Source organism: Sardina pilchardus, chromosome 19 (genome assembly GCF_963854185.1).
Source record: "Sardina pilchardus chromosome 19, fSarPil1.1, whole genome shotgun sequence".
Lineage (NCBI taxonomy): Eukaryota > Metazoa > Chordata > Actinopteri > Clupeiformes > Clupeidae > Sardina > Sardina pilchardus.
This window is the reverse complement of record NC_085012.1, coordinates 3,664,348-3,674,347: the sequence shown is the minus strand read 5'-3', so window position 1 is coordinate 3,674,347 and position 10,000 is coordinate 3,664,348. Positions and strand designations below refer to the sequence as shown.

Below are 10,000 nucleotides of genomic sequence, written 5' to 3'. Positions count from 1 at the left end.
CTCTATATATAGACCTGGCTTTTTACCAAATGGCGAACCTCGAAAATTATTTAGGATACAGAGCCGTGTCCATTACGCACTACAGTTATTTTTTAGGCTATTGTTTTATTTGAGTGTTTTTGTCTACCATGGCAAACATAGTTGAAACGTTCGCTCTAAACTTATGTATTGTTTTAAGAGAATATGCCAATGATAATGGAACTTTGTAAAAACAACAAATTCTTAGGATTTGTCCTCTCACCTGCAGCAGGCCCATTCAAAAGCCCATCCACCTCATTTGCATTTGAAAGAGCCAATCACTAAAGTGACACATTTAGTCTGGAAAAAGTAGCAGGCTAGCCTACTTTATGAGTTTTTTTGACCCCTCTAATAAATTGCCTATAAGCCTACTACGATATGGAGGAAGGGCTGCCTAACATTTTATCTTATGTTTGCGATGTCTGCTGAAAAGAAAAGTTAATCGCCTATGTGAATGTTTACGCTATTTAAGTTTAGGATTTGGTAGACAAGACAACCTCGGAAAAGTTCTTCAAGATAAACATTTTTTATTGAATTAAAGGAAAGAAAATGTATCACCGGGGTTTCGGGGCTTGCAAAGGCATTCGTTGATCTTATCGATGCAGTCCTTGCGGCCACTTCTCCCCATCGTAGGAAACTTTCTGTTTAGTGTTGACAACACAAAGGCCTTCACGTTGTGTGGCAGTGCTTGCTTGCCCTTCGATCCATCCCAGTTGGTGGTTTTGCACCTGTCCCTGAGTTATAGTCTATATATGGGTCTTCAACCGGGGGTCAAGGCGTTCTGAGTGAATTCATTAATCCAACGTTCTCCGCGATGTCATACCATCAAAATGAAACGATAACGATAATCTTGTGTGTTTGTGTTTCCTTGTGTAAGACAAGTTATATTTACACAAGATGCAGAGGCTCTCTGTCTGTATCAGGTTGAGCAAATGAAGCTTTGCCTGAATTTAGCTGAATTTATACCACCAGAGAGGGTTAAAGCGGAGCTTCTCACACTTGAATATTAATTCGCCAATGTGAATGTAACGGTAAACACATTGTATCTAAGACAGCGGCAATATAAACGAAAATGATAGTAGCAGTGGTATAAAGGGGATAATCAACTCCGCGCCGTGCGTTTATAGGAAAATAATGCACTGCAATAATGCCTGTGGCGTCGGGACCTTATTAACACTTAAAACGTGCATTATTTTCCTAGAAACGCACGGTGCGTCGTTGATTATCCCTTACATATCCACCTTAGTTGACCCTTGTGACATTCATTCTATTATAGGGCGAGTTTATGCAACACTATGTAAAGAATTATCAGAAACGAGTTGTATAAAGCAGTTACCCCCCTGTTAATAATAACTTATGTTTAGAATGTGTGCGTTCGTGTGTGTGCGTCCGCGTACGTGCATGCATGTAGGCACTAATGACTGACGGTTCAAATGATAGGCATGATTTGAGGTGTGCCAGGTGTGGGGGTCCGTGCTCAGTCTCTCTCACAGCCAAGGGGTCCTTGGGCTGAAAAAGGTTGAAGACCCCTGGTCTATATGAGTAAGCGCTTATGCTCTAACCGCATAATAAAAGAAGCACCTGCATTCCACAGCAGTGCTTATGGCAAGGCTATTAACACCTGTCACTGAGCTATGGACAAGCAGTTATGCTCGAAAATTATCATAATAACAGACACACCTAATTATGGCTCTATGTTTAAACACATAAAATTAGCAAGCATTTCCTCCCGATAGCAGCAACGTTTGCTTTCTTTTCCTGTCGGTCCGCGGTTGCTTGGTCAATTGCGCAGCACATTATCAGATCACCGGACCTAATTTCACTCCATGTCTCGCGGACCAGCAGCAGTCTCCACGTTTCGCGGCCCATAGTTTGAGAAACGCTGCATTAAAGTGTCATTTGGTTGTAGGCTATATGTTTAGCGATTTCTTTGTGTTCTGTTCAATACGGAAGAAGACTAACTATTACCTATATATTTCTTATAACGAAACGCGGAGAAAAAATACGAGGACTGACCGTCTCGTTTCTCCGCGTTTCCCCCAATACCATGGCGACAAAGATAAATAAATATGATTTGACATTTAAGCTGATTGCTGACAAATTTGCCACACAATTCGGGAGAAGCAGCGGACAGGAGCGCCACCACAAGCAAGCACTTCTAGGCCAAATTAACATGGCAACGTTGCCTATGACTAAAGTGTCTAAGTAGGCTAGTCCTACTAATATTACATTTGATTGGTAACATGTTTGTAGCGCGCCAGTTTACCCATCCCCTACATCAAAACAGCTTAATCAATCAAAGAATCAGCTGTGTCGGCGTTAGGCTGTAGGCGATTTTCTATAACCATTTTCATTCATTTCAACAATGGTTCATTGAAACGTCGTTTGAATATTTTCGCCAGTCATCACCTTCATTGTAATGATTAAATGAGATTAAGGAGTCGACTATTGACGGATATGCGGTCTTCATCATTTTGAAATGCGGGATGAAACTTTCTGCCACCTGGTGGTTGTTTGGGTACATTGCCTTAGCCTCGAAAAAAATCGGCTTGACAGCCTGCGGGATCTCTTCGGGAGTCCCGCGGGAGAAGGTGCATTCTCAACCCGTACCCACTGTACATACACTCACACAAACACACACATACACACAAATACACTCATACACACACACACACACACACACACACACACACACACACACACACTCAATCTCACACACACACACACACACCCTACCCCCACGTCATTACTCACCGTCCTTCAAATCTGTGTTTTAAAAAATCAAAAAGTGCTTTCTGCATCATATCAGTAACCTGCAAAAATGAGAAAACATGCTCTGCTCACCTAACAAGCCCTGGTACACACACATGTAAAATATGAATATGGAAATCACAGAGAGAGGAAACAGTGTGTGTGTGTGTTTGTGTTTGTCTGTGTGTGTGTCAGAGATGGGGACTCGAGTCTGAGACTCGGACTCGTGTCGCACTTAAGTTGCTAAAAACAGTGACCAGACTTGACTAAAAAGACTTCAGACTTGACTCGGACTCGAGCTTCGTGACTCGTGACAACGTATTTCATTCTGTATAATGATTGCTTTTTTGAGACATTGCATTTCTCATGCAGCAAAAATAAAACGTGAATTTGCACAATTATTGGAAGAGGCGTGGGCATGTGAGAGAATATCTCGCAGGGTGCAGAAGCCCAGCTCACCAGCCAATCAAATGATAAACAGTCACCCGTCATCCAATCAAAAAATAGCATTAGTTGTATCCGGGTAAAACTCCGAAATAGGTGATATCCTCCCTGCAACCATCAATGTGCAAACAGAAAGAGTGCGGTCAAGCTGACCGTGAAATAGCCAGATCGGATGAATGCGGTAATCTCATCATTTTTTTTCAATTTGATTTTATATTTTCTAAACAATGTTAGCCTACTTGCCTGATCAAAATGATATGCGGTGGAATATCTCACAAACTTTTGGTTGAATGAAAACCATATAGCCTATCAAAATAATTCAGCAGACCTTACCGAATACGGAGAGCCCGCTGTACAATAAGCTGTTCGTGAGTGATCCAGTTTTGAAAGTTACCAGCTACTCTATATTAAATGAAGCTTAACTACACAAAAGCTAACTAAAGACAAAATGTAGCAAGCTAAGTTATATACATTTCACAAAAGTAGTTTGCTATATTAGAAGCTACTTTGTAATTTACAAAACAATCACCTACCCAACATACAGTAGCTCAGAAAATATAGGCCTACAGTAGCTTAATTAGGCTACCTTGATGTACACATGTGGGCTAAAATATAGGCCTACAGTAGCTTAATTAGGCTACCTTGATGTACACATGTGGGCTAAAATATAGGCCTACAGTAGCTTAATTAGGCTACCTTGATGTACACATGTGGGCTAAAATATAGGCCTACAGTAGCTTAATTAGGCTACCTTGATGTACACATGTGGGCTATAACATACAGTCCCCTCCAAAAGTATTGGAACACATACTAAAGTTGACAATATAAAATCATCTTAATCATCTTAAATGAAAAACAAATGAGGAAATAGTCAACCTTTAAAGACATACATTTTCTTTGTGAATTAATAGCCTAATGTATTGTAAATAAATATATGTTTTCCTTAAAAACAGGTGTCATAAGTATTGGAAAGCTTATGTTAACCCTATGTGTTAACATTCCCATAGAGGCTAGCAGATTTTTTTTGTTATGCCAGTCATGGTTCCAGGACACTATGCACCCTGATAAAGTCCCCTTGGCCTTTGGAATTAAAATAACCCCACATCAACACAACCTTCACCATACAAAGAGATTGGCATGGTTTTATTTCAGTTCGCCTATTAGCTGGTTTGAATTGCATTGAGCTCAATGAGAATAAAATATTCTAGTACCTCGTACATATATTCTTGCACTGCTACACCATGGGATATCCAACCATTACAATGTGTATATTGTATAGCCTACTGTACATAGCCGGTGACCCTAGTGCAAGAACACAAGTAACATCAACACTTGAGAACCCTGTGCTTTGAGCATTTAACAATACAGCACTAGGGACAGATCAGATGAGAACCCTGTGCTTTGAGCATTTAACAATACAGCACTAGGGACAGATCAGATGAGAACCCTGTGCTTTGAGCATTTAACAATACAGCACTAGGGACAGATCAGATGGCAAGAGACTTGAGACTTGACTTGGACTCGAGCTCAACGACTGGAGACTTGACTTGGACTTGCAACAAATGACTTGTGAACATCTGTGTGTGTGTGTTTGTGAGGTGTGTGAGGTGTGTGTGTGCTTTACCTCATAACCTTTGAGTGACGGCCCCACCAGCACCACTGGCCTCATGGAAGGAACAACATCATAAGGAGGAATGTGCTCTGACTGTCACACACACACATACACACACACACACACACACACACACACACACACACACACACACACACACAGACACATACATAAAAGAGCAAGCACACCCATACACCCCCCCACCCACACACACAAACACACAACAGGAAGCACATAACACACGTACAGAAGGACACAGACATACGCACAGAAAAAAATGAATTAGTTAACATTACAGCACAGCACAACTACAATACAGATCGTAAACTTTATCCTAAACTTTAAAGAACCTAAACTTTATCCTAAACTTATGATCATATACTTTATCCTCCACATTAGTGTAGATGTGTGTGTGTGTGTGTGTGTGTGTGTGTGTGTGTGTGTGTGTGTGTGTGTGTGTACTAGAGGGTGAGCAGCATGGGGTCGGTAACCCTGGGGTACATGACACATGGAGGACACACACTACATGAGATGATCTGATGACACACACTACATGAGATGATCTGATGACACACACTACATGAGATGATCTGATGACACACACTACAGGAGACGATCTGATGACACACACTACAGGAGATGATCTGATGTTGCCTTGAGATGTTGCGCTGCACATGCACACATAGCAACTTCAGCTTCTAGAAACTTCTTGAGGGACATAAACACACATGCACACACATAGCAAACTCAGCTTCTAGAAACTTCTTGAGGGACATAAACACACATGCGCATTGCGCACACATAGCAAACTCAGCTTCTAGAAACTTCTTGAGGGACATAAACACACATGCGCACACATAGCAAACTCTTCCACTGAAAGGCCCTTCAGAACAACACAGTTAGCACACCATTGTCAGAGTTCAACAGTCCTGAGCTTTGGCTGCTGCATCATGGCTACACTCTGCTGCATCATGGCTACACTCTGCTGCATCATGGCTACACTCTGCTGCATCATGGCTACGCCATCTGCTCCATCATGGCTACGCCATCTGCTCCATCATGGCTACACTCTGCTGCATCATGACTACGCCATCTGCTCCATCATGGCTACACTCTGCTCCATCATGGCTACGCCATCTGCTCCATCATGGCTACACTCTGCTCCATCATGGCTACGCCATCTGCTCCATCATGGCTACACTCTGCTCCATCATGGCTACACTCTGCTGCATCACTCTGCTCCATCATGGCTACACTCTGCTGCATCATGGCTACACTCTGCTGCATCATGGCTACGCCATCTGCTCCATCATGGCTACACTCTGCTGCATCATGGCTACACTCTGCTGCATCATGGCTACACTCTGCTGCATCACTCTGCTCCATCATGGCTACACTCTGCTGCATCATGGCTACACTGCTGCATCACTCTGCTCCATCATGGCCACACTCTGCTGCATCACTCTGCTCCATCATGGCTACACTCTGCTGCATCACTCTGCTCCATCATGGCTACACTCTGCTGCATCACTCTGCTCCATCATGGCTACACTCTGCTGCATCATGGCTACACTCTGCTGCATCATGGCTACACTCTGCTCCATCATGGCTACACTCTGCTCCATCATGGCTACACTCTGCTGCATCACTCTGCTCCATCATGGCTACACTCTGCTGCATCATGGCTACACTCTGCTGCATCATGGCTGCTCCATCATGGCTACAGCATGCATGGCTACACTCTGCTCCATCATGAGATGCAACAGCATCTATTTTAAAGCAATTAGACTGTCTATCATTCTGCCCTTAGATTCATCACTGGTGAAAGCTATAATACACACCACTGCACTCTTTACAGTAAGGTTGGCTGGCCCTCTCTTTCTTCGAGGCGCAGTTTCCATTGGCACTTGTTTGTTTTTAAAGCAATTAGTGGTAAACTACCGCCCTATATCTCCTCCTTATTGCAATGGAACGTTGGATCCTACCAAACTAGAAACTGGCTCACTCTCAGGGTCCCTAGTGTGCACTCGGAGCTTGGCAAAGCTGCATTTCTTTTCGATGCCCCTAGCACCTGGAACGCTCTGCAACAAACTTTAAACAAGCTCCACCCTACACTCTAATGGCTCCACTCTACACTCTAATGGCTACACCCTACACTCTAATGGCTACACTCTACACTCTAATGGCTACACTCTAATGGCTCCACCCTACACTCTAATGGCTACACTCTACACTCTAATGGCTACACCCTACACTCTAATGGCTCCAAGGCAAGGCAAGGCAAGGCAATTTATTTATATAGCGCATTTCATACCCCTGGTAGACACAATGTGCTTTACACAGTTAAGGCATTACCTCAAAATAAAATGTAGCCTATAACACATATCACTTAGAACATACTCCACTCTAATGGCTACACTCTACACTCTAATGGCTACACCCTACACTCTAATGGCTACACTCTAATGGCTACACTCTACACTCTAATGGCTACACTCTAATGGCTACACTCTACACTCTAATGGCTACACTCTACACTCTAATGGCTACACTCTAATGGCTACACTCTACACTCTAATGGCTCCACCCTACACTCTAATGGCTCCACTCTACACTCTAATGGCTACACCCTACACTGTAATGGCTACACTCTACACTCTAATGGCTACACTCTAATGGCTCCACTCTACACTCTAATGGCTCCACTCTACACTCTAATGGCTACACTCTAATGGAAACTGCTACTCTAATGGCTTCACCCTACACTCTAATAGCTCCACTCTACACTCTAATGGCTACACTCTAATGGCTACACTCTAATGGCTACACTCTACACTCTAATGGCTCCACTCTACACTCTAATGGCTACACCCTACACTCTAATGGCTACACTCTACACTCTAATGGCTACACCCTACACTCTAATGGCTCCACTCTACACTCTAATGGCTACACCCTACACTCTAATGGCTACACCCTACACTCTAATGGCTACACCCTACACTCTAATGGCTACACTCTAATGGCTCCACTCTACACTCTAACGGCTACACCCTACACTCTAACGGCTACACTCTAATGGAAACCGCTACTCTGATGGCTACACTCACTGACATTGTTGCACTGTGTCTAAAGGGCCTCTAGGACAGTCCAGGGACTAGACCAAGGAAAGCCAAGCATGCATGAATAGACACCTACACTCCCAGGTACAGCAGTAGTAGAGGGGGGGGGGGGGGGGGGGCAAGCAGATAGAACTTACCGACTTCTGCTTCTGCTTGGCTGGGAGAGAGGAGGAGGAGGAGAGATGGAGGAGGGCGAGGGCGAGGGGGAGAGAATAGGAGAAGAGAGGAGAGGAGGAGAGAATAGGAGAAGAAAGGAGAGGAGGAGGGGGCAGGAGTGGAGATGGAGGAGGAGGAGGGAGACAAGGAAGGGGAGTGTGAGTATGGGTGAGTACAGACATGCACGCGTGTGTGTGTGTGTGTGTGAGTACAGACATGAACTAGGCTTCAGTACTGGACAACCTGATGACAAGCCCAGAGAGTGTACAGCACTGTACAGCGTATGTGTGTGTGTGTGTGTGTGACAGAGTCAACAGTGGTGTGTGTGTGTGTGTGTGAGAGAGAGAGAAAGAGAGCCATGGTGTGTGTCTGTGTTACAAAGAGTGGTGATGTACGTGTGTGTGTGTGTAGCAGAGAGACTGGTGATGTGTGTGTGTGTGTGTTACAGAGAGAGTGGTGATGTGTGTGTGTGTTACAGAGAGAGTGGTGTGTAGTTATTGTATTCTGTGTAGTTGAGCTACTTAGCTAACATGGTTGTGTAGCAATAAATAAATCTATCTATCTATTTATCTATCTCTGTGTGTGTATTACAGCGAGAACAGATGTGTGTGTGTGTGTGTGTGTGTGTGAGTGAAAGTGGGATTGCAGTGGCAAGAGCAGTTTTCAGGCAGGTGAACGTTCCACACAGAGCGATAGGAAGCGTATCCGTGGTTACAGTCGACACAGAGGAAGCGGAAGTGTATCCGTGGTTACAGTCGGCACAGAGCAAGAGGAAGTGTATTTTGGTTACGGTCGATAGTAAGTGTATCCATGTTACCTTCTTAAAGAAGGGCATTCGTTTCTCTCTGGCTAAAGGGGGCGGGGCTGAGTTATGATTGGTCCTCTGAGTGGGTGGAGCTGAGTTCTGATTGGTCTTCGGGGAACGCTGAGGGGGAGGGGCATCAATCTCCTCAAATTCTAACTCTGTGATGTCAATGTCCAGGGCTGCACACACACACACACACACACACACACACACACACACACACACTCACAGTTATGCATCACACACATGGCAATGCCACGGCGTGAGTGGAGATCCTTGGGACTGCAGTGGAATATTTCAAAATGAATCTGTGTTACATTTTATCATATGAAGATGAGCACACACACGTAAAGTACATCATCAATGGGGCAAACCTATCAAAAATAATTATTCAGAGGAAGTGTGCGTGTCTGTTTGTGTGTATGAGCAGGTGTGTATGTGAATGAGTGTGTATGCATCTGTGTGTGTTCGTAGATCTCCCTCATTTCTCAAATCAGAATTGAAATTCTCAAAACTACCCGTTTAATCTTCACATCATTGTGTCACTTGGGCACATCAGAAAAACAGTTTCTTAGATCCTTGAACAAGTTGCAAATGTTTTGGTACATCCATGGAAATGATTATTATATTATATTATATTATATTATGTACAACGCTCTGCTGTTTCCTACAATGTCAGTTGCTTATGTCATGCTGATCAAAATGTATTATAATGGGTCTCTGTTGAATAGTCTCACCCCCCACAACATTTAGCCATTAGTTCATAGCATAAGTCTTTACATACAAAATGGTCCAAACAGACAGCAGGTGCAGAAAGACTGCACTGTAATTCCTGCAACACTGCATGTTTTTCCTAAGGAGACTGCACTGTAATTCCTGCAACACTGCATGTTGTTCCTAAGGAGGAGATTGTCCGATGTTCACATTTCTACTTTTTCCCCCTTTGTGCTATGCCGTGCTGTCTTTTCCTTTTCGTATCGCAATTACATGGTCTGTAACCAAGTGCAAACAGTACCCTGCTAGAATGACCAACATGTAACTAAATTACAGTGTGAACAGTAAAAATGAAAATGTGAATCATGTCCAATCTTG

General features: G+C 43.6%; 1 protein-coding gene across 1 annotated transcript in view; it reads right to left on the bottom strand.

Annotated features, from left to right (window-relative positions):
• LOC134066506 (voltage-dependent L-type calcium channel subunit beta-2-like) overlaps positions 1-10,000 on the bottom strand; it is a 38,982-nt gene that overhangs the window by 24,689 nt on the left and 4,293 nt on the right. The window contains exons 5-7 of the mRNA XM_062521867.1: positions 8,921-9,087; positions 4,838-4,918; positions 2,773-2,831 (exon numbers count right to left, since the gene is read on the bottom strand). Coding sequence (XP_062377851.1) covers positions 2,773-2,831; positions 4,838-4,918; positions 8,921-9,087 — 307 coding nt within the window. The remainder of the gene's footprint in view (positions 1-2,772; positions 2,832-4,837; positions 4,919-8,920; positions 9,088-10,000) is intronic.